Below are 22,183 nucleotides of genomic sequence, written 5' to 3' on the forward strand. Positions count from 1 at the left end.
TTTCCCCCCTTTTCCCCCCATCCCCTTTCCCCCTTGTCCCCCAATTTCCCCTCCCCTTTCCCCCTAGCTCTTTTCCATAACCAGCTGATCCCACCCCAGCTCCAGCTGCTCCATCACCCCCATTCCCCAAACTGGGGGTGAAGGGGGTCTGACCCTCATCCCCCCCCTCCCCAATCCCACCTTTCCCCCTTTTCCCAGGTCTCCTTAAACGCCTGGTTCTGGTCCACAGTTTTCCACACGCGGGACACGGCGCTGACGGAGGTGAGGGGGTGACACCTTGGGGTGTCCCCACACCCTGAGGGGGTCCCTGTTTCCCCCCAAATTAAGAGTGTCAGACCCCTCCCACCCCCCCCTCCTGCTGCCAGTTGGGCTCACCCATCCCAAATCCCACAGAAACTGGATTATTTCTGCGCTTCGGCCGCCGTCCTGCACTCGGTGTACCTGTGCTGTGTCAGGTGGGCACTGGGGGCACTGGGACTGCACTGGGAGGCGCTGGAGCCAACTGCAACTGGGCTGGCAAGTGCTGGGCCACGCTGGGGGGGTCACTGGGCCGTACTGGGGGCTCACTGGGCCACCCCCCTCGCTCCTTGTCCCCCCCAGGACGCTGGGGCTGCAGCGCCCAGCCTTAATCAGCATCTTCAGGGCCTTCCTCCTGCTCTTCCTCACCTGCCACATCTCCTACCTGAGCCTCGTGCGCTTCGACTACGGCTACAACCTGGCGGCCAACGCGGCCCTGGGTGAGCTGGGGGGGGCACTGGGGGGTGCTGGGCTGTACTGGGAGCCGCTGGGCCATGCCGGGGGCTGTGTTAGGGGTCACTCTGTGCCCTCTCCCCCCGTCCCTGAGCCCACCCCCCCGTTTTCCCAGGAATGCTGACGGTGGGCTGGTGGCTGCGCTGGTGCCTGGGGCACGGCCGGCGCCTGCCGCACGTGTGGAAATGCGCGGCCGCGGTGCTGCTGCTCCAGGCGCTGGCGCTGCTGGAGCTCCTGGACTTCCCGCCCCTGCTCTGGGTGCTGGACGCCCACGCGCTCTGGCACATCGGCACCATCCCCCTCAACGTGCTCTTCTACAGGTGCGTGGCGCCCCTGGGGGCCCGTTGCTTCCATGGGGGGGGGGAGGTTTTGGGGGGGAGGTGGTGGGAGTCTCGTCTTTAAAACTGAGGTACTGGGGACCCACCTCTTGGAAGTTGGGGGTGCCCTTTGGTGCGTGGGATGCTCAGGGCCCACACCTTGAAATGGGGGTGGCTCAGTGGGGTGTGGGGAGGGACCCCCCTGCTGCACCCCCTGAGCCCCAGGGTGTGTCTGTGCTCTGTTGGGGGTTCAGGACTCCCCCAGTTTCCCCCCTTCCCACCCGGCACAGGCAGCTGGGGGGGTGTTGTGGACCCAAGAACGACCCCCCCCCAGCCCCCTGTTTGTCCCCCAGTTTTCTGATGGATGACAGCCTCTACCTCCTGAAGGCCAACTCCGACCTCCTCAAAGTGGACTAGAGCTGCTGGAGGGGGGGTGGAGAAGCCCCTCGTGCCCCCCCCAAGGGTCCTGCCCTGCCCTGTGCCAAGTGACCCCCCCGGCTCCCCCCGGCCACGGCCTCTTCCTCCCCCGGGTTGCCTTCTGAGGTTTGTTTCTCTCCCCCTCTCCAAAACCCTGTGCCCCCCCTTGCCTCTCTCTGGGGGGATGGGGACCCCCAGTGCTGGTGCACAGGGGGCAAAGGGCAGCTGAGCCCCCCCTGGACCCTGCCAGGGCTGAGCCACGAGGTGACAGTGGTCACGGTGGGGAGGGGAACACGTGGGTGACTGTGGAGGGGGGATCTGTGCACTTTTGGGGCCTTGCTGGGCCCTGCTGGGTGTCTCTGGCAGGGGTGGGGGTTGATGTGTGGGTGCCTTGGGGCTGGGGGTGCCCCCCTGGCCCAGAGGGGCTGTGCCCCCACCCCGGGGATGTGCCCCCCCCACCCCCCTTTGCCTGGGTGTGCTGTGGGATGTGAATAAAGCTGAGTTCAGCCTGTGCTGGGTTATTGCCCCCACTGTGTCCCCTCCCTGCCCCGGGGCCACCGTGTGCCCCCCAGTGCTGCCCCCCTGCACCCTCTGCTGTCACCCCATGGGGCACCTCAGATCTACCCTTGCCCTGCGCCCCCTTTCCCACCCTGTGCCCCCCCCACCGTGTGCCCCAAATCCCCCCATTGTGCCCCCCCACTCACCCCATATCCAACCTATCGTGTTCCCCCTTTCCCACCCTGTCCTTGCCCTGTTATCCCCCCCCATGCCCCAGATCCACCCTCTCGATGCCCCCTTCCCCACACCCTTCACCGACTCCGGCTCTCGCCACGACCTCAACCTTTATTCCATCCGCCCCAGGGATTTGAGGGGGGGCGGGGGGGGGTGTTCCCGTGGGTGCAGCCTCAGCGCTGGGGGGGTTTCTGGGCGTGGGCGAAGAAGACGCCGTGCACGTCGTCCACGCCGGTGCGCAGGGCCGGGGGCATCTCGTAACTGCGCAGCTCCCGCAGCGCCAGCCCCGCGCCCGCCAGCGCCGCCCGCACGTCGGCCAAGGCCAGCGGCACCACCGGCAGCCGCGCCGGCCCCGCCAGGTAGAAGGACTCGCCCAGCGCCCCCAGGAGCAGCGCGTGGCCCCCCGGGCGCAGCAGGGACCCCACGTGCAGCAGCGCCCGCGCGAAGGCGGCGCGGTCGGGGCTCACGGCCTCCAGGCAGAAGGCCGAGAGCAGCGCGTCGGCCGGGGGGTCCAGGGGGGCCCCCAGCGGGTCCGGCCGGTGCACGTCGATGGGCAGGATCCGGCGCAGGCGATCCCGCAGCCGGCGCTCCTTGTCCTGCCACGGCTCCCTGGGGGAAGAACGGGAAGGGGGGAGTGGGGAGGTGGGAGTAGGGGGGGGGGATTGATGGGGGGGTACAGAGATGAGGGGATGGGATCCTGCAGGAATGTGGAGATGGGATGAACCCAACACACACAGGGATGTGGGGATGGGATCGACCCAGCATACATAGGGATGTGGGGATCAGGTTGACCCAGCACGCACAGGGATGTGGGGATGGGATCAATCCCAACATGTGGGGATGTGGTCGGCTCAGAACCCACAGGGACATGGGGACAGGACCCTGCAGGGATGTGGGAGTGGAATTGTGCAAGGGTACAAGGGGGTGGAATCAATCCAGAACACCCAGAAACGTGGGAACAGTGCCTTGCAGGGGTTGGCCCAGCACCCACAGGGACAGGATCCCCTGAGGATCAACTCAGCAGCCGTGGGGATGTGGTGGGAGGGGATCTGGTGGGGATTGATCAGGAACATGCAGGGATGTGAGGACAGGATGAACCCAGTACCCACAGGGATGTGGGGACAGAATCCCATGGATATGTGGGGCTGGGATCTTGCAGGGATCCCCCCCAGCATTCACAGGGGTCTGGGGGAGGCAGTGATCCCCTGGGATTTGGGGACAGAATCCCACAGGGATCACCGCGGTGTCTGCAGGGATGTGGAGCTGCGATCCCTTGGGTGCACAATCCCGCAGGGACCACCCCAGCATCACCCCCGACCCCCCAGACCCTCCCCCGACCCCACCCACCCACTCCCTGTGCCCCCCTACCCGCGGCCCTCGATCTTGCAGACGTGCTGGATGAAGGGGCTCCAGTCGAAGGCTGCGGGGTCCGCCCGCACCCACCGGCCCAGCTCCTCCCTGTTCACCGCCAGGTAGTCGGTGGCCACGATCTCCTCGAAGTGGTCGCAGGCGCTCAGCAGTTGGTAGATGGTGGGGCCCGAGCCCACATCGATCAGGGTCCGGCCCCGAATCTCACCTGGGAGGGGGGACACACACGCAGGACATGGTTGGGGGGGGGGTCCCACACCCACCCTGGGAGACTGGGAAAACCCGGGCGGGCGGTGGGAGCTGCCCCCCAGCATGGGGGGTGGGCGCGGTGGTGCCCCGTGCCTCAGTTTCCCTGCCCCTCTGCGGGGTTTTTTGGGGGGATCCCCGAGCCCCCCTCACCGCTAGCGAAGGTGTCTGCGAGGCATCGCAGCTTCCAGGGCACCACGAACTCCTCGGAGGAGAAGTCTGCGCGGGGGGGGAGGTAATTGTTGCGCAGGTACGCGCGGGGGTCGAAGCGCTCGTAGCCCTCGCGGAGCTCGGCCAGGCTGCTCATGGCGCGGGGGCTGCGGCTGCCAGGCCCAACCATCGCCTTTTATCCCTGTCTGGAGCTGGGGCGGGGCCGTGGGGAGCTGTGACGGTCCCATCCATCCAGCCCCCATCCCTCCATCCATCATCCATCCCCTGCTCCCAGCCGTCCATCCATCCCGGATAACTGGGTTAGCGCCGGAGCCCCGGAGCAATCCCGGAGCTGATAACGCTCCGCTGCCCTTCCCGGCCTCAGGGATCCAGGAATCCTGGCCCAGTCCCTGCGTCTGGGAGATTGTGACCCACCCAGCCGGCCCCTGTGCTACCCCCAGGCCTGGGAGAGCTCATGAGTGTCCCATGGGATGGGATTGGGATGGGGAAAAGGATGGAAAGGGTTTGGGATGGGGGGGAGAAACATGATGGGGCTTGGGAAAGGGATGGGAATGGTGTGGGATGCGAATGGGAAAGGATCGGAAAGGGATGGGAACGTGGAGGGATTGGGATGGAATGGGATGGGAATGAAGGTGGGAATGGTTTGGAATGGGATGGGGATGGGCATTGGAATGGGGATAGGAAGGGATTGGAAAGGGATGGGGATGGGGATTGGGATGGGAGTGGAAAAGGGATGATGGGGATGGAAAAGGGATTGGAATCAAGTGGGGCTTGGGATGGGAAGGGATTGGAATGGGGTCTGTCCGAGCTCTCCATCACCAGGGAGCCAAGTGTGCTGGACCTCAGCCCAGCCCTGGCAGGAGCTGCACCATCTCTGCCAGCTCCCAGTGCTCCCAGTGCTCCCAGTGCTCCCAGCAACCTGGGAAACGGAGCAGGATGAAACCCTCTTATGGAGCTGGGGGTTAAAGACCCCAAATCCTGCCCGTGCCGGAGCTGTGGGTGGGTGAAGGGACAGGCGGTTCCTGGGAAGAAGGGCCAGGAATGGGGCCGGGATGGAGCCAGGCCGGGCACAGGGAGGGCACAGGGCCTGGCAGGGGCCCAGGGACAGCGGGATCCGGTCGGGAACAGCTAATCTGGGCACGGGGGCCATCCTGGATCCTGGCACCAGGGCGGGCGACAAGGGGGTGGGGGGTTATATAAGCCCAAGGTTCCCCCCCCAAACCCCCACAGGACACCCGTGTCCCTGCAGCTGCTGTGCCTCAGTGTCCCCCCACCCACAGAAGGTCCCTCTCCCCCTAAGCCTCTCCCCCCCCCTCGAAACACACTTCCTGCACAGCGTGAGCCTTTTATTGCCGTACAAAGACCATCGTTTGTACAACCCCAGCCCACCCACACACCCACCCATCCTCCCCCCGCCACCCGCAGCCCCCCCAGGGCTCCCCTTTCAGCCCCGGGAGGGTCTCCATGCTCCTCATCCTCACGTTCCCGTCTCTTTGCCAGGGAAACTGAGTCACGCCGGTGCTGCCGGGAGCCCCCTAAAACGCGGGAGCCCCCCCCGACCCGCAGGGACCCCGTCCCGACCGGCCCCCTCCGCGCCCTCAGCGGGGTGGGCTCCCAGACCAAGCGGAGCCCACCCCCACCTGCCCCCCTCCCTCCTGCGCTGCCTCTTCGGGGTGGCTGAGCACACCCAGCTCTCCGGGTGCCCCCAGCCCCCCCAAAATCAGCCTCGTGACCCCCCCCCCCCCCCAAACCCCCCCCCCCGCCCCCCCCCCCCAACAACCCCGACCCCCCAGCCCCTCCACCCCGCTCAGCCCCGCTGGGCCTCGTGGGAGAGGGAGCGGGAGAGGGTGCGGGGGAGCCCCCCCTTGGCTCCGCGGAGGTCCGGGGGGGCGAAGAGGGGCAGGGGGAGGCTGCGGGCGTAGGGCAGGAGGTGCTGGGTCAGGGGCTGCCCCAGGACCCCCACTCGGATCAGCCCCCAGGGCGAGCGCTGCTGCAGCACCCGCGTGGCCCCGCGCTGCTCCAGCGACTCCCGGCGCGCCGTGTCCACCTCCCGCCGGCACCACCTGGGCACGGGGCGTTCGTGGGGGTGAGGACGGGGACCCCAGAGCCCCACGGGGACCCCTCAAGTCCTGCTCCGGCGTGTTGGGGTCACCCCATCCCTCCAGGAGACCGCATCCCACCCCATCCCATGGGAAGCCCTGGAGACCCCCTTCTCCCACCCCATCAGGGTCCTTGGATCCTATAACCCCCAAACTCTATGGAAACAACCCACTTCGGCACCCTTGGAGTCTCCCACAGTCCCAAGAATCCACGGAAATCCCACAGTTTGAGACCCTTGGAGCCCCTCAAAGCCCCCTCAGGACCCCTGGAGCTGCCCACAACCCCAAGACCCCATGGAACCCCATGGAGCCCCCCACAGTCCCCCGACCCCAGGGAACTCCCACATTTTGGGACCCTTGAAACCACCCAAAGCCCCCTCAGGACCCCTGGGGCCGCCCACAACCCCAAGACCCCCATGGCACCCCTAGTTTGGGACGCTCGGAGCCCCCCACACCACCAGAACACCACGGAAACCCCGCATTCCGGGACCCTTGGAGCACCCCCAACCCCACCACCCCATGAAAACCCCCCATCCCGTGGTGCCCCTCGCCCCCAGCACCCCCAGCCGTGCCCCTCACCCCTCCTCGGGCCGTGTGCTGAGCTCCAGGTCGAGCCACTCTGCACTGAAGGTCTCTCCCCTGCCCACGTCCTGCTCGCTGACAGAGCAGCCCAGGCGGGCTGAGAGCCCCCCACCGCAGCCCCCCACCACGCTGGTGCCCACCATGGTGTCAATGCCCCCCTCCCCCGTGCCCTCCCCGCTTTTATGGTCCCGCCGGGGCTATTTTGGGACGTGTCTCTGGCACGGCGGGCACAGGACGGTGCCAAGGGATGAGGGGGGGGGGGGGTTGAGGGGGGTGGCACTGCTGACATGTGTTACCCTGGCGTGTGCCACCCATGGGTGTGTGCCCCCCACACTGCCAGCAACGTGATGGCACCGGCAGGACCCCCCCGGCCCCCACCCAGGGCACGTTTGGCCTTTTCCCACTCCCAGGACCCCAGAGGGGGCGAGGAAAGAGGGGGTGCCACTGCCAGCGTGGTGCCACTGCCACCCTGTGCCTCAGAGGGACATGGGGGGCCCTCCCTCAGGGCAAAGGGGGTTCTGGCTGCAGGGCCCCCCCCAAACAGGCTGTTTATAGTGCCCAAACAGGCTGTTTATAGTGCCCAAACAGGTTGTTTATAGTGCCCAAACAGGCTGTTTATAGGGCCAACAGACAGGGTGCCCACTGGGTGCCAGCAGCCCAGGGCTCACAGGCACGGGGCTGGTGACAGGGGCATGTGGGGCTCCACTCAGGAGCAGTGACACCCACGGCCACTGCCACCCACGGCAAGTGGCCAAAGGCGCCGGGAGACCCCCCCCTTTGTGCCCGGGGAGGGGGGAGAAGATTTGGGGTGACCCCAGCCCCACCCCTGGGTTGTGACTGCCGCGGGTGACAAAGGGCACGAGGAGCTGCAAACAGTGCAAGGCTTTAATTCCCCCCTCACCGATTTTGGGAGGGGGGGGGGTAGGGGGGTTCGGATCCCCAGGCCATGGTGGGGGATGCAGAGAGCCCCCTGGAGCGGGGGGGGGGGGGGTTTGCTCTGGGTGCCCCCCCTCCCTCAGTGCAGCCCCCGCGTGCGGGGGGGTCCCTGCGCTGCTGCTGCTGTGCTGTTTTTAGAGCAGCACACGGCACTCACAGGTAGAGAAACCGCAGCCCCCGCGCCCCCCTCAACCCCTCCCTCTCCCCCTACACCCCCAAAAAGGATCAAAGTCTCTGCTTAAGGCAAATCCCGCGCTGGGAGCTGCGGGATTGGGGAGGGGGAGGGGGTTTGTGCAGTCCCAGCCGTGCCCCGGGGTGGGGGGCACAGCCCCAGGGTGGGGGGCACATGGGGGTCATAGCTGAGCCCCCACCCCCTGCGTGGGGCAGGGGGGACCAGCCCAGCCCCAGAGAAGGGCAGGGCAGGGGTTTGGCACGTAACAGTCAGTGGTTCCAGGGCCCCGGCGAGGGGGCAGGAGGAGCTGAGCCCCCTCCCCTGGCAGTGAGGGGTCCCCTCTCTGGGAGGGGATTTTCAGGGTCCTGTCTTCCCCCCTTCCAGAGCAGAGAGGGCCGTGGAATGTCCTCAGGGCTTGGAGCAGAGCTCGGCCACGTGCTGGCGCAGGTGGAAGGCAAACTCGAACATGGTGGCAGCCAGGCTCTGGTGGATCAGGTACCGCGGCAGCCGACCCTGCAGGGACACAACAGGGGGGTTCCAGGGACAGGGACACAGAGCCACGAGCAAGGTTTGGGGTTGGGGGCTTCGGGGATGCAGCCTGGAGCCTGAGCCCTGTGTGAGGTTTGGGCTGGGGGCTCCAGGGACGCTCCAGGAGCACCCACGGCGCGGAGCTGCGGCTCTCGTGGAGCTCCAAGCCGGGGGAGGATCTGCAACGTGGTTTGATCTCCCTAAAAAAGCCCTGCACGACTCACCCCCACCCGCCTCGGCCTCGGCTCCGTGATGGGAGATCCAGGAAAAAAATAATAATCCCAGTCTCTGCAGAGGGGGGGAGGGAGCCCAGGAAGGGCTGGGAGCTGCTCCGGGGGTCCCGAGCAGGGAGGGAGGAAGGGACAACTACCCTGGGGGTCAGGCGGGCACAGGACACCCCCCTGCCCTTGGTCTGGGGGGTTCCAGCACAGATTTTGCCCTGCACTGGGTTTCCTCTCTGATTAAAGGGCAGGAGAGTTCGAGGCCGCTGTTCCAGGAGCCGTTTCAGTGACCTCCCCACAGGGACCCAAACACATACACGTGCAGAATCCTCCACTCCCCCCGGAGCAGGAAGGGATGAGCCACGGGCTATAAATACCCCTCCAGGGCCAAAGGAAGCAGTGAGGAGCTCCGGAGGGGGTCTGGGCACTGGCAGAGCCCCTCGGGAAGGCGCTGGGAGCTGTTGGGGGTTATTTATAGCTCGGCCGCTCCGGAATTCCTTCCACCACCGCGGAGGCGGCTCCGGCCCGGGAAGCACAAGGAACCTCTTCTCTTCCCGAGCCCCGTCACAGGGGTTTGTTATCCCCCCTCCCCAAACCCCTTACAGGCATCGGAGCCAGACCCATGAAGGACACAACGGGGCGGGAGGGCACTGCCCATCTCCAGAGCGCTTCCCAAAGCCTTCGGCAGGGTGGGCAGGAGCCTCCGGGGGAAGGGAGGGGAGAGGGCCGTGGGAGGGGAGGGGAGGGCTGGGGGCTGCAGCGATGCAGCACAGCGATGAATGGAGCCTTTGTGCCGCTGCGGCAGCGCCGTTACCACGTCAACCTTCCCAACCTTCCACAGGGGAAGGAACGGGCCGGCCCCGCTCCCGCCCCCACCCCATCCCGGGCCCTCCCGGGACAACCGCAAGGCCACCGGAGGCAGCTCCAGGGAAAGGTCCGGGCCTGGGAAACCTCCTTCCCCCAGGGTTGGCCGTGGTTGTACCAGGGTGGGGGGGTAGGGGGTGTTGGAGCTGGGAACTGCCCCTCTGGAGTGTTCCTGACAGCTGCCATGGCCAACTGGTTTCGGTCCCCAAACTGGATAAAAACCTCCTCTCCCCTAGTCCTGCACTCAGAGGTGAAACCCCTAAATGAAATGTTTCAGGTAAGGAAGAGCTTGCCCACCTCCCCATCGGGGCAATGATGGGGATTTCTGGGGTAGTTTAACCTCCACCTGAGCCCCTCCAGGGCAGTGTTTGATAAGGAACCACTCCAATGGCTGCTGGGATGCAGGAGCAGGGCCCTGGGGCGCCGGAGCCCCCAGGAGAGCTGTGCCAGGAACCAGGAACTGGCTTTACCTTCAGGTCCGTGTTGAGGATCCAGATGAAGGTGCAGACCCTGGGGTTGCTGGGACACTTCAGGACGATGAAGCCTCCGGGTCCATTCTCACCCCTGTGGAGCAGAGCCAAGAGGATCAGGCAGAGCCCGATTCCTGGCTGGAATCCCGCACTGCTCCGGGATGCTCCGCATGGATCCCGCCTGGCAGCCAGGGCCGGAGCCCAGCGGGGCAGGAGCAGATGTGGAGAGCCTGGAAAGGTGTTCCTTGGCTCCAGAGGCACGAGCCAGCACGGCAGGGCAGGCTTCCCACAGGTGCCTTGGCACTGCTGGTGCCAGAGCAGCAGCTCTGCCTCTGGATGGTGCCAGCTCTGCCCCATGGGAAGGTTTCCCAGCCAGGCACAACCAGGAGGTCCCAGGCAAGCCCTGTGTGCTCAGGACAGGCTCAGGGGACAAGGATCTTGTCACTCCAGCCCCCAGATCCTTGCTGGCACCATCTGATCCGTCTCTGAGATGGGAGCTGTGCACAGATTTCCCTTCCCTGCCCAGAACACGCTGTTTTTGCTGGGTACATTTGTCAAAGGATTTTTCCAGGCCCCGAAGTCCCCTGCTCTTTAATGGAGCGAGGCAGCTCGGAGATAAAATGGCAATTACTTTAACCAGATTATTGGGAACGGCGATGTGGGAGCGTGGCAGCACAGCTGGGCCCCGGCAGGAACAAGGAGTCCTTGTCTGCCGAGCCCGACCCTGCCAGGGCCCAGCACCAGCCCACAGCCCTTCGGAACGGGAGAGGCCAAAGCCCTGCTGAGATTTTGGGAGCTGCTCCATCCTTCTTTCACCCACGGGACCCTCTCTCCATGTCTTAAGCTCGGCTTACGAGGAGCAAAAAATGCGTGTGAGAGGCTGGGAGCGTATCCAGCTGTTTACTGCCCCTCTGAAATTCCTGCTACACAAACAGGATGCGGGTTGGGACGGGGCTGCTGCTGCTGCTACTGGTCGGGCACCTCCACTCCCCTGAGGTGGGAAACGCCCCAGCAACGCTGACAGCACGGAGAGTTTCTTGAACAAAGGGAGACGAGCAAGGGAAGCGAGGTTTCAGCTCCACAAATAGCTCGGCTTCCTGCAAGCCCTGCCAGGAAAGGCAGCAGGGTTTGCAGCTAAGTGGCTCTTTGCCCTAAAGCTTCGTTGGAAGGGAGTGATCCCAGCTCAGAAAAACAGCCCCTGCCTCTTACCTGACGTACTTGGAGAGAGGAGGCTTCAGGCTGTGCGTGGTCGAAATCCCTGAGGAAACGTACCTGTCCCTTCTCCTCTCGATCCGACGCACGTTCACGAAATCCCTGAGCAAAGAAAGGGCACTGCCTGCTCAGAGCACACAAATGGCACGAGGAGGGAGCAGATCCTGCTCCCCTGACTGCTGGGAAAGGCTGTGGCAGGGCTGTGTCAACACGGGGACAAAGCACGGCCAGCACTGATACGTGGGAGCCCGAGCGAGCGGCCGCCTGAGGTTTGGAGCTCTGAGAATCCTGCCAGGAATGTCTGGAGGAAAATTTCAGGGGCTGCTCGCCCTTGGGAGGGTCACACAGCGGTGACACCGGAGCTCCCAGCTGGCCCAGTGTGTTCCCAGCGCCCTCAGAGGGCTCTCCCTGTGGTTTGTGGGGGTGTTTGGGGGCTCAGGATGAACAGAGTGGGTTGAACCAACCTCGGGGAAACCACCCCTCCGGCAGCGCCGGCCGCCACGTCGTACGAGACGATCGTGTTGTCCTCGATCCGCTGCAAGATCTGGGGAGGGGAGAAATAAAAACAAGAGAGACCCCGCTCAGACTGTGCCTCCAAGTGCCAAGAGCTGGGGGATTACATTCCCTCCCCCAAACCAGCACCGGGATCAGGGCACCCCCAGGCTCTGTGGCGGTGCAGGGTGGGGGGAATTCGCCGGTGGTGTGGGATGGGTTGGCCTCCCGAGCTTTTGGGGGGGCACAGGCGTCACCTCCAGCTCCCCCAGAGCAACGCCCAGACCCTCCAGCGAGCATGGGCAGGCTCTACTCAGCCTTGGCCCCTCTCCCTGCCCACCTCACGGGCTCTTGGCCGGGCTCAGGCAGCGGCTGCCGCGCGGCGCTGGGATGAGCGGCGGAGATTTAACGCCTCAGTGACTGGGACCCAGCTCGGCTCCAGCACGGCCTGGGCACTGCCAGCAGCCTGTGCCGGGCTGGGAAGCTCCAGCTCTCCGCTCCAAGGAGCTCCTGTGATTAAGCCATCTTTGTCCAGCACGCTCACCTGGCACGCTGCCACTGTTCTGTTCCACAGGATCATCTTCTCCGGCTGCAGAATCACCTCCTGGTAAACCAGCTCGGGAGAGCACTGCAGGAAAGCCTGAGGACACGGCCACAGCAGTCAGCCAGGCCCTCTGCTCCCCTTGGGGCAGGTTGTTTTTAAGGAACACAGGGCAGGACAACAAAGGACAAGGGGGATCACACTGGAGAGCGGCCTGGCTTGTGTACAACCAGAGCCATGGGTGCCACCCCTGTCCCAGCGCTCCCAGGGGACAAACCCTCGGGATTTGGGAGCACTGAGCTCCGTGCTGGTGCGAGGGCAGGGGGTCTGTATGCTTGCCTCCTCTCCCACCCCAATTCCCAGCAGCTCCCTGTGCACCATCACTTGGGGAAGCTGCGTTTTTGACCCTCCAAGCCATTCCAAGCCCCCCCACCCATTCCCCCCACCCCACCCCATCCCCACAGGAGCCGGGGGGGATCTTTGGAGGCAAACGGTTAACGCAGCAAAGTGGGACCATCCAGCTTTTCCTGGTGAACACACACAAGAGCTGCTCCACTGGCAGCTCCTGCCAGCGAGGCAACATATGCACTGGAACAAAGAGGAGCCACGGCAGCGCCGCCGCTTCATTAGAGCGTGGTTCCCAGCCAAGGCTCTCCAGCTTGGGAGAGGGCACCGGAGCAAGGCACTTCCGAGCGGCTCTTCCCGGTGCCAGGCAGCAGCAGACGCCTGCTCAGCCCTGGTCTTGCTGGCAATTAGTTCCAATTAGCCTCCTTGGTCAGATTAGCCCGAGATGCTGGGGTTGGAAGCGAGTCTCGCAGTCACCTGCTCCCGGTTCTCCCCGCAGGGTCTGGGGCCCGGGATGTTTGCTGGGGAGTTTGTCTGCCGGCCAAGGGGTTTTCCTGGAGAGATTCCCCAGTGCAGCTCATCTGTCTCAAGCACAGGGAGTGTGTCCTGCAGCCCTGACCCGTCCTGAAAGCTGAGCTGTGGCCCTTTGCCCGTGCCAGATCGGCCGAGGAATCGATCCAGGGCGGGTTCTTACCTTTAAAATAAAGGTCTTGCCGTGGAAAGGGATCTCAAAAGTGTAAACAACATCACCAAAGTCCTGTGCAGGAGATAAGAAAGGTGCATTTGTGTAAGCAAAAAGGAACTGCTCCTATTTGGGGTGAAGCCTGGCGAAACACTGGGGTTCCTGCCACCTCGAGGGACCCCCTTCACCCCTCCAATGTCCCCCTGCCCCCCTACACTGGGCACAGAAACCGCCCTGAGCACGTTTCAGCTGGCCATGCCCGCATTTCCATCAACAAAACAACATCCAGAGAGGCAGCAGGGGTGAGACAGAAAAAGAATCCGCCCCGTGCCAGCCTGCAAACCCCACGTCAAGGTCAAACTCTCTTTGCAGCACCGGGGCAGGAGAGGGGGGTCGGTGCCAGCGCTGCACATGGGAGATGAGCTCCCCCCCCTTCCCCCCCGAGGGGTTGGGCATGGGCACAGGAAAACCTTTCATCGTTAGCCCTGTGTTAAACTCTGATTAGTCTATTTAAATCCATCCCCCTTTGGAAAAAGAAAACAATCTGCCCAGCTAGTTTGGCATCAGACAAAGGATCACTTGACAGGGGAATTTGAAACACCAGATGAGACAGCACTTTGCAGGGCTCGCACCCCCCCTCCCAGTCGTGTTTCCACCTCGTAAAACAGGGTCAGGTTTGGAGGGGGCACAGATACCTCCTCTTTCTCCCTGCCCTTCAGAGCTCTGGGCACCCCAGAAAACCTTGGGGCGGGCAAAGACACATCCCAGATTTACACTCCAGGTCCCTGTGCAGGGGAAAGGGGAGGGGGGGGGCACCAGTGGATTTGGGGGTGGGAAGAGCAACTCGTACCCCACATTTCCTGCTCCCATGTGGGCCAAGAACCCCATCTGGGCCCACCCAGCAGGCTCCAAGGCACCTTTCCATGGAGTAAGAGCTGAGCTGGAGCCATGGGAGCAGCATTCCAGAGGTGAGCCCTCCACCCCTTGCCCACCCACCCCCGGCCAGAGGGAGGAAGGCTGAGGCTCCCACTCCTGTCAAACTGCAGGACAATTAAACGTCTAATTAAATAAGGGGGGGGGGGGAATTTTACATTTAACTGAACTGGAAGAGATTCCTAATTCAATCAGGTAATTGTAACGCTTGTTAATTTTTCATGGCACAAGGAGGCTTCCAAAGCCTCGTTTGTCCCGGTTTTTTGCTAAGCCTCTGCCAGCTGGGGTGGAGGGACACACACACTCACACACCACACGCCACACTTGCATTGTTTTTCTCGAACTTCCAGTTCTCCTCCTGGGCGAGGATTTGGTCCACGACCTCCATGGCCTCCTTGCCTTGTCGGACGTACTCCTTTTCCTGGGAAAGCAGGGAGGGTTCCGTTAGCTGGGCGTGCAGGAGGCCTGAGGGGGGGTGTGTGAGGCTGTTCCCCCTCCCACCAGGCTGGCAGAGGGAAAAGGGATCAGAAATCTCTTAATTTGGGTCACAGAGGCCTCATTTTGGAGCTCCAAGTCACGCTCCCTGCCCTGGCTGGGATCCACACACCAGCTGCGGCTCCTGCCTCGGCGTGAGCGCTTCCAGCAGGAAGAGGGCTCTGGGATGTGCAGCTTCCTTCCTGGAGCAGCCACAAGTGGGGCTGGACCACTGGAAAAAAGGGCACAAAGCCCGTGCCCAGCCAGGTTTTGGGGAGGTGAAGGGCCACCCTGCAAGTTATGGGGACAGGGAGGCGACGCCCACGCTGGAATGTGCCCAAAAAGGCAGGGATGGAAGGGGGACAAGCAGGAGCAGAGCCAGGACACATCCCTGTGGGATGCTGCAGGGAAGAGGACGCAGCTCTAGGGGAGTGGGGTGAAGCTGGGGGGGCTCAGAGGACCCTTCCCGTGGTGGCCATGAGGGGCTCAGCCACACATCCCCAGAGCAGAGGGGTGTGGAATGGGGGGCAGCAGGACTGGGGGGATTCCCAAAGTCCCAGATCAGCCTGGAGAGGGACAGGGACAGTCCCAGCCTCGGGCTGTGCTGCCTCAGCTTACCTGAGCTGTCAAGGCCTTTCTCCCTGTGCCTTCCTCATCTGACTCGTTGTCCGACCCTTGGGGGAAACACCCAATTAATGCACAATTAATGAAGGTCTCACTGGTGCAACCCCCTCTGACCTTCTCCTGGGGGCAGTGGCTGAGCCCTGCCCCTTATCCAGCGGGAAGGGCTGTCAGTCAGAGGATGATTCCAGCCCTGTCTCCCTGAACACCTGCTCGGCTCTCCAGAGGGCTGAGCTCATCCCGGGTGTCACCTACACTGGGATAACAGTTCTGGAAGGCTGAGCTCATCCCAGGTATCAGATACACTGGGATAACAGTTCTGGAAGGCTGAGCTCATCCCAGGTATCAGATACACTGGGATAACAGTTCTGGAAGGCTGAGCTCATCCCGGGTGTCACCTACACTGGGATAACAGCTCCAGGTGACATCTCCCCACTCCACTGCCAGCACAGTTGGTGTCTGTCCCAGGGCAGGGATGTGCTGCCAGCCCTGTTCCTCCCCTGCCTGTGCCCACCCCCCCCCATGCCCTCATCCCCAGGAGCTGGGATGAGCTGGGATGAGCTGGGATGAGCTGGGAAGGGAGGGGAGGGCTCAGAACAGCACCTCTTACCTGCGAAGGACTCGGGGGGGGAGTAGAACTGCCCCTCAGAGAGGGCCCGGGGGTAGAGCAGGGGCCGTGAGGCCGCAGCCTGGGCTGCCAGGTACCCTGGGAACGGGAGCACAGGGATCACACACTGCCATCCCCACACCCAGGGGTGCCAGCCCTGCCCAAACACCCTCCCAGCCACTCGTTTCCCACGTTTTCCCGTGAGTTTTCCCGCTGACACCAGCCAGCCCAGGAGCTTTGCGGCTCCTGTTGCCTCATCTTTTGTCTGAGACGTTTTATCTGCCTGGAGATCAATGGGCTCTTCTGCCTGTCAAATAATCCAAAGGCGATTAAGCATCTAATTAAATAAGAGCTTCCCCTGGAAGCAATTTGGAACCTGAGCCTAATCCAATAGAGGCATTAAACACTTGATCGTTTTTCATCTTAAAGCCTCCTTGCAAGACCCAAACATCCTCTGGTGCTTTCCAGTCAGTCAGAGCATTTCTGATCCAGCCCTGCCTGACAAATGCCCCCTCGTTCAGCGCCACTTCCCAGCCAGTGATGTCTGGAAGGGGAACAGATCCTTGTGCTGCTGCAGGAACAGGCAGCTATCCCAGCACCCGCTCGCTGGAAGGAGCCTGGGAGTCACAGGGTGACGTGGGAAGCATTAGGTCAGGCTCAGTCTGTGCTCAGTGTGACCTCAGAGGCCACAGGCTGTGGAATGTCACACCCCATAACTCCCAGCGTGCCCCACAGCGCTCCTGTGACCGCAGCAATCCCCCCTGGAAAGGTCTCCAGACAGATCCAAGCGCAGAGAGCAGGGACAGGGAGTCCAACACACTCTGCCTGGCATTTGCCTCACTGCTTCCAAACACTTTCTCTCCCATGCAGAGGATCCAGACACTGGGGAATCTGGCACATTTTTTTTCTCCCCTCAATTAAAAGATGCTTTTTATAATCTGGTATTTTTCTTCCCCCGAAGGGTCTTGAACACCATTAACAGAACTGAGTCAGGCACTTCCCATTCCCAGCCAGCCTGGAGATCCCTTCTCCAGAAATGTCAGATAAAAGGTGCTGCCAAACCCCAGGCCTGGTGCCTTCATCCAACCCCTCTACCAGGGAGGAGCCAGGTACTCACATCGCTCCTCTTCTGCCTCCTGAGTCAGGACTTTGAAGTCCAGGAACCAGGTCTCCAGCCAGGCAATGACAAACGAGACGATGGGAAGCAAGTAGCCAAAAGCCCCTTTGGTCAGAAGCTGCGTGGAGGAAACCACAGGGAATTACCCAAACGGGATAAAAAAATAAATTAAAAAAAAAAAGGAACCACAAAGGGAGGAGCGCAGGGAAACCAACCAACCTCGGAGAGGATGACCTTCACAATCAGGAAGGCACTGGAGACCAGTGTGGTGACCTGGAACGTGAATGGACGTGGCTCAGATAAATAAATAAGTGGTTCAGATGCCCTGTGAAGCCCCTGGAGGGGCAGGGGGAGGGGGGGAGAGGGAAAATGAAACCAGGAGAAGCCAAAAGTGGCTCTTACCGCGATGACCCACCAGTGGCGCAGGCGGACGACGGCGTAGCCCAGGAGCAGCACCACGAACCGAAACAGGGCCAGGAGCTGTACCAACAACCCCCCCAGAGGCACCAGTCACTGCCCCTTCCCCTCTGCCAGCTGCTGGGGGGGACAGGGACAGGCGCCAGCACCCGAGGGACAAGCGGGGTCAAGGCTGCACTGGGATGGGCTGTGACCGGCTGGGACTCAAGGCTTGGGCTGTGGGGAGTGTCCCCCCCTCACCCCAAGCTCTGCAGGAGGGCTGAGATACTCACAAATATGTCAAAGAAAGAGCTCTTGAACTTGTACTTGACGACTTCATCCTTCAGGTTCTTCTGGATGCCGTCCTTGGTCTGAAGGGAGACAGGGAAGCAGAAGCTGCTGAGGGCACTGATGAGGAACTCCCGGGAGAAGGAGCCCGGCCAAGCAGTGCCAGGGGTTATGGCCAGGGCAAGGAGGGCACCTGGAACACAAATGGTGCCCAGCAGAGGTGCAGGGAGGATCCCACAGCACATTTCCCCCTGGGATTCACGCTGAGGAGCGTGGGTTGGGCAGGCAGGGACATTAAAACACCTCCACGTGTGCATTTCCAACCCCCCAAATCTGCTCCTCTGGCTCAGCACAGTGAGTGCCACCAGATCCTGAAGCCCTGGACGGGCACCTCCTACTGCTTCCAGGTGACAGACTTCAGGGGAACAGGAGGAGGCATGGGAAAAATGGAAAACCACAGGAAAAGCTGGGCCCAGCTGGCTGGGAGGGGCTGGATGTGAGGAACTCTTGGATGGGCTGTGAGGAACGAGGTGGTGGATCCCGGGCCAATCCCTTGGCAGGAGGTTGTCCTGGCACCCTCCGAGGGCAGGAGAGGAGCCACCGGGAAGGGATCCCTCTGGGCAAGGGCTGGGGGTTAAAATCCAGGCAGAAGGGGGGCAAGGAGAGGGGGCAAAGCAGCTCTGGGCTGTTCCTCCAGCTGGGCTTGTGCCAGCTTGGCCACCAAGAGCCTCTCCCCCACACCGGGAGGGGTGAGATCCAGGAAAAGCTCTGGGTGTCCTTTTGGGGGCTGTTTTCAGTTGTAACACAAAGCTGTGGACAAGGCAGACAAACGACCCGAGGCATCTCTCTTTTGTCTCTGCAGAATTGGCTCTTAACGAGGGGGCAATTTGCTCAGCTTATCTCGGAGCCAAGGAAACCGTTGGGATAACAAAAAGGAAAGAAACAAAAAAAAAAAAAAAAAAAAAAAAAAAAAAAAAAAAAAAAAAAAAAAAAAAAAAAAAAAAAAAAAAAAAAAAAAAAAAAAAAAAAAAAAAAAAAAAAAAAAAAAAAAAAAAAAAAAAAAAAAAAAAAAAAAAAAAAAAAAAAAAAAAAAAAAAAAAAAAAAAAAAAAAAAGAGGCCCATTAGTCATGATACCGAATCGTTGCTCTTCATAACCAGGCAAATAAGCTGCTCTAATAGCTTTAAATATGCAGCATCTCGGCTCGGGGCCCAAATATCAGCAGTTAGTCACTCATTAATGGCTACCTGAACGACCCACGCTCAGGCATCACCCTGGTGACCGAGCCAGGATTATCTCCCCGGGGCTGGAATTGCTGGTTTGGAGGCAGCACCTCCCCCTGGGAGAACCGGGACAGGAGCAGGAGGCCCAGGGTCCAAACTGGGCGTGCTGGACACCCACTGGCATGGCTGGAATGCTGGCTGGGAGATGGTTTTTCCTAAGGGGGTGAAGGGCAGGGGTCTCCTGGGGCTCCGGGCAGGGTGAGGAGCTGCTGCCAGGACAATCTGTTAAGTGCAGACACTCAGAGATAAGGAGGGCAGAGATAAGGGCTGTAAGTGAGCAGGATCCAACCCTGATAAACCAAGGCCAGAGCCCAGGGTCTATCAGATCATCTCTTCCAGAGGAGGACATGGAGTGCCTGAAGCCAGTCAGGACCGGTCCAGGGAAAATAAAAACAAAATAAAGCCCAGGGAGGGACTTGGACCCGGTGGGACTGAGGTAAATAAACTGGATTTTCCCGGTGGTTGCAGCACAGAGCAAAGGCAGCAGTTTGTGACAGTCAGAAGGGGACCAAGCCCCTCGTGTTACAGTCCCTGGGGAGGTGGAACAGCACCTCCAGCTTCCCAAAGCTGAGATCAGCAGCGATATTTTGGGATCAAAGCCCCTCGAGGATCCTCCCCTGCTCCAGGAACAGCAGCTTTGCTGAATGAAGGCCAGGGGAGCAGCAGAGGAATTTGGCTCAACCTGGTGATTCCAGGAGCCCTGGATCTCAGTTACAACACAACACAGAGCCACAGGGACGGTGTTAACGACCCTGGACAGCCCCCCCAGAGCCCCGGGGGCAGGAAACGAGCTGGACTTTAATTTACACTCAGGAACACGGGGCCAGGGCTGGGAAGAGCAAACAAAGCTCGGTCCCAGGAGTGCCGGGACGGAGCAATTAACTGAGGGAGCTTAAACAGGGGCAAAGATTCCCGGGGTTTTGCTTCCCCTGCGACTCACGTTGAGCTCGATGATCCAGAGCAGGGAGATGAAGAGCAGGTCGAAGGTGACGAAGAGGCAGAAGGTCCTCCTGACGTCCGAGATGACCTTCCTCTTCTCCGGGGACAAGAAGTAGGGGGAGAAGCCCTGGCTCTGGGAGAGGGAGGAGCTGATGGAGGCGATGGCCGGCAGGCTGCGTTCCAGGTCGTGCTGCAGGTCCGTGGGCTTGTTCATCCTCCGGGATCGGCACCGGGAACGCGTCGGCCGTGGCAGCGTCACCTGCGGGGGGGGACACCGGGGACGCTTGGACACCCCTCCTGCCAACCCTCCAGAGGGTGATCCCATGAACAGAGCAGATTGTTGGGATGGAATTCCTCGCTGGGAGGGTGGGCAGGCCCTGGCTGCCCCTGGATCCCTGGAAGCATCCAAGGCCAGGTTGGAGCAACCTGGGATGGTGGAAAGTGTCCCTGCCCATGGCAGGGGGTGGCACTGGATGGGCTTTAACGCCGTGGCAGCAGGAAAAGGAGCCCCAAACCTCACAGAGGTGCCATGGCAGAAGGAAAAGGGGCCACAAACCCCAATGCAGATGCTGTGATGGACAGAACAGGGGACCCCAAACCTCCCGGAGACACCACAGCAGCAGGAAAAAGGGGCTGCAAACCCCACGGAAAGGCCGTGACAGGAGGAAAAAAGTGGCCCCCAAACCCCACAAGGACGTCGTGGAAGCAGAAAACTGGGCCCTCAGGGCGTTGCAGGAGCAGCCCCCAGGGTACCCCCAGAGCTACCTCGGGAGCTGAGGGTACACAGATCCCAACCTGCCCAGCCAGGACAGGACCCTGCTCCCCTCCAAAGGGGTGGGATGGGGGGTCAGGCAGGGCAGCAGGGAGGGAAGGGGCTGCTGGGTGTCCCAGCCCAGGGCCGGCAGTGCCGGGGCACGAGTGAGGTGCTGGAATCCCGAGCCTTGTTTTCCTGCGGCCGTGCCAAGCATTGTCCCGAGATGTTTCCTCTCCGTCAGAGAGGAGCACAAGGAGGGCCCTGTGGAGCTGCACGGGAGGGCAAACACGGAACGAGGATGCCAGAACAGGTCGGACCGGGGGGGATCTGTCAGTCAGTGCCACCTCCCCGTCACCCCCACGGCCTCCCGAAAAACCCGCCCGCTCTGGGATGGTTTTGCCTCCCAAAAGAACCCCCCCCTGGGCTGTTTGGGGCAGGGACCCCCAGTGAGGTTTGACCACCACCAGGAGGCTGGGAAAACAACACAGGATGGTGCCCAGGCCCCTTGGGAAGGGGCAACCCATGGGGGGCACGCGAAGCTGCCAAGCCCCCCGAGCGCTGGAGCATCGAGCACGGCCCGATTTGGGGCGATTTGGGGCTGATCTGGGACAATCTGGGGCTGATTTGGGGCAATCTGAGGCTGATTTGGGTCCCCCAGGCAGTGGCTCCTGCGCCCCATCCCCGGGGGAGCAGCAGGGCCGGGAAGGGAACAAAGCTGGACTCCTGTCAGGTCCCTCCTGGAGGCGCTTCCGAAGGAGCTGGAAGCCCCTGTCACTTTGGATCAGCCGCTCCAGGCGCCGGGCCCGGATCTCGGAGTGACAAAAAGTTAAGGACATCTGCGGGGGGGATAAATAATGAATCACCCCTCCCCTCCGCTGACAGCACTTTGCACTTAGGCAGCTCCCCCCATCCCCCCCCAAAATCTTTCACAGCGCCTTAAAATCACCCTTATTGAGCTCCCCCCTCCCCCAGTGCTGGATTATGCATTTCCAGCATCCTCGGGCTCTGCTTCCAGGGAATGAGGGATGGGATCGGATCAAATAAAAGGGCCTGGGGATGTGGCACTTTGGGGATGGACTCAGTGACCTGGGAGGGGCTTTTCCAGCCTAAACGACTCCATGATCCCACTCCAGCAAAGGGCACACAGGGGGGACATTCCAGGGACCTCTCAGAGCTCCTCTGCCTCAAAAAAAAAAGGGAGATTTAGGACTCTGAGGGAGGATTTTTGCGGGTGAAACCTCCAGGAGGGATCGGGGGTGATCCCACATGGGCAGGGAATCCCAGGGGGAAGCATGCACGGGGGAGAGGTGGAGGGTTGGGATCCTGATCCCAAATCCAGCAGCAGCAGGCAGGGAAACACCCCCCAGGACGGTGCCACCACCCCAAAAACACCCCCAAGGCACCTCCTGTCTCTGCCACAGCCCCTCAAAGCCCCCCCTGTCACCCCCTCCCCCTCCCCGGCTCCTCATTAGCCCCATTTGCATGTTAATGACCTGTCTCCCAGTCAGGAGCTTTTATTCTTTCCCATCTCGTGACTGCACTTCTCCTTCCTCCCTCGCTCCCCTGTTCCCGTGACAACCCCCTCCTGTCACCTCTCCCGGGATGTGCAGCCCGGGAACATCCCCCC

The 22,183-nt window shown here is 62.0% G+C and overlaps 5 protein-coding genes across 7 annotated transcripts in view; 2 read left to right on the forward strand and 3 right to left on the reverse strand.

The window, feature by feature from the left end:
• Nucleotides 1–143: 143 nt before the first annotated feature.
• Nucleotides 144–1,996, forward strand: PGAP3 (post-GPI attachment to proteins 3; the record flags this gene model as incomplete). Its single annotated transcript, XM_027909657.1, has 5 exons — nt 144–261; nt 394–455; nt 601–737; nt 866–1,070; nt 1,421–1,996. Coding segments are annotated over 5 exons (586 nt in total), but the record flags the coding sequence as incomplete, so codon positions are not given.
• A 393-nt stretch (nt 1,997–2,389) lies between these two features.
• On the reverse strand, nt 2,390–4,137 carry PNMT (phenylethanolamine N-methyltransferase). Its single transcript, XM_027909664.1, has 3 exons — nt 3,984–4,137; nt 3,585–3,792; nt 2,390–2,825 (listed from the first exon to the last, which is right to left on the reverse strand). Exons 1-3 carry the CDS (start codon nt 4,135–4,137, stop codon nt 2,390–2,392), a joined length of 798 nt encoding a protein of 265 aa, XP_027765465.1.
• Nucleotides 4,138–5,808: 1,671 nt separating this feature from the next.
• On the reverse strand, nt 5,809–6,825 carry TCAP (titin-cap). The gene is made up of 2 exons (XM_027909663.1): nt 6,680–6,825; nt 5,809–6,064 (listed from the first exon to the last, which is right to left on the reverse strand). Exons 1-2 carry the CDS (start codon nt 6,823–6,825, stop codon nt 5,809–5,811), a joined length of 402 nt encoding a protein of 133 aa, XP_027765464.1.
• Nucleotides 6,826–8,110: 1,285 nt separating this feature from the next.
• Nucleotides 8,111–22,183, reverse strand: part of STARD3 (StAR related lipid transfer domain containing 3) — a 42,185-nt gene continuing 28,112 nt past the window's right edge. Inside the window, exons 1-15 of one of the 3 annotated variants that reach the window (XM_027909659.1) lie at nt 22,050–22,126; nt 19,804–20,061; nt 17,587–17,664; nt 17,300–17,377; nt 17,117–17,170; nt 16,898–17,015; nt 15,784–15,879; nt 15,171–15,226; nt 14,407–14,499; nt 13,158–13,220; nt 12,122–12,217; nt 11,550–11,629; nt 11,083–11,187; nt 9,874–9,967; nt 8,111–8,303 (exon numbers count right to left, since the gene is read on the reverse strand). In XM_027909659.1, coding sequence (XP_027765460.1) covers nt 8,199–8,303; nt 9,874–9,967; nt 11,083–11,187; nt 11,550–11,629; nt 12,122–12,217; nt 13,158–13,220; nt 14,407–14,499; nt 15,171–15,226; nt 15,784–15,879; nt 16,898–17,015; nt 17,117–17,170; nt 17,300–17,377; nt 17,587–17,664; nt 19,804–20,016 — 1,329 coding nt within the window. In that variant the 5' untranslated portion in view covers nt 20,017–20,061; nt 22,050–22,126 and the 3' untranslated portion in view covers nt 8,111–8,198. Of the gene's footprint in view, nt 8,304–9,873; nt 9,968–11,082; nt 11,188–11,549; nt 11,630–12,121; nt 12,218–13,157; nt 13,221–14,406; nt 14,500–15,170; nt 15,227–15,783; nt 15,880–16,897; nt 17,016–17,116; nt 17,171–17,299; nt 17,378–17,586; nt 17,665–19,803; nt 20,082–22,049; nt 22,127–22,183 lie in introns of those variants that run through there. The other 2 variants (XM_027909658.1, XM_027909660.1) reach the window with 2 other exon arrangements.
• NEUROD2 (neuronal differentiation 2) overlaps nt 20,755–22,183 on the forward strand; it is a 26,285-nt gene continuing 24,856 nt past the window's right edge. Inside the window, exon 1 of the mRNA XM_027909661.1 lies at nt 20,755–20,759. The gene's annotated coding sequence lies outside the window, so the exon portion shown is untranslated. The remainder of the gene's footprint in view (nt 20,760–22,183) is intronic.

This window comes from Empidonax traillii, unplaced genomic scaffold (assembly GCF_003031625.1).
Source record: "Empidonax traillii isolate 1590-97213 ecotype Southwest subspecies unplaced genomic scaffold, ASM303162v1 scaffold2293:size56350, whole genome shotgun sequence".
NCBI lineage: Eukaryota > Metazoa > Chordata > Aves > Passeriformes > Tyrannidae > Empidonax > Empidonax traillii.

What these genes read in the sequence shown, in the direction of transcription:
- TCAP (XM_027909663.1), bottom strand. Translation starts at nt 6,825, where the DNA reads ATGGTGGGCACCAGCGTGGTGGGGGGCTGCGGTGGGGGGCTCTCAGCC. An exon ending in AGCACACGGCCCGAGGAGGG is followed by an intron (nt 6,065 to 6,679) that starts GTGAGGGGCACG and finishes CCCCGTGCCCAG; the next exon opens with GTGGTGCCGGCGGGAGGTGG.
- PNMT (XM_027909664.1), bottom strand. Translation starts at nt 4,137, where the DNA reads ATGAGCAGCCTGGCCGAGCTCCGCGAGGGCTACGAGCGCTTCGACCCC. An exon ending in CGCAGACACCTTCGCTAGCG is followed by an intron (nt 3,793 to 3,983) that starts GTGAGGGGGGCT and finishes CCCCCCTCCCAG; the next exon opens with GTGAGATTCGGGGCCGGACC. An exon ending in TGCAAGATCGAGGGCCGCGG is followed by an intron (nt 2,826 to 3,584) that starts GTAGGGGGGCAC and finishes TTCTTCCCCCAG; the next exon opens with GGAGCCGTGGCAGGACAAGG.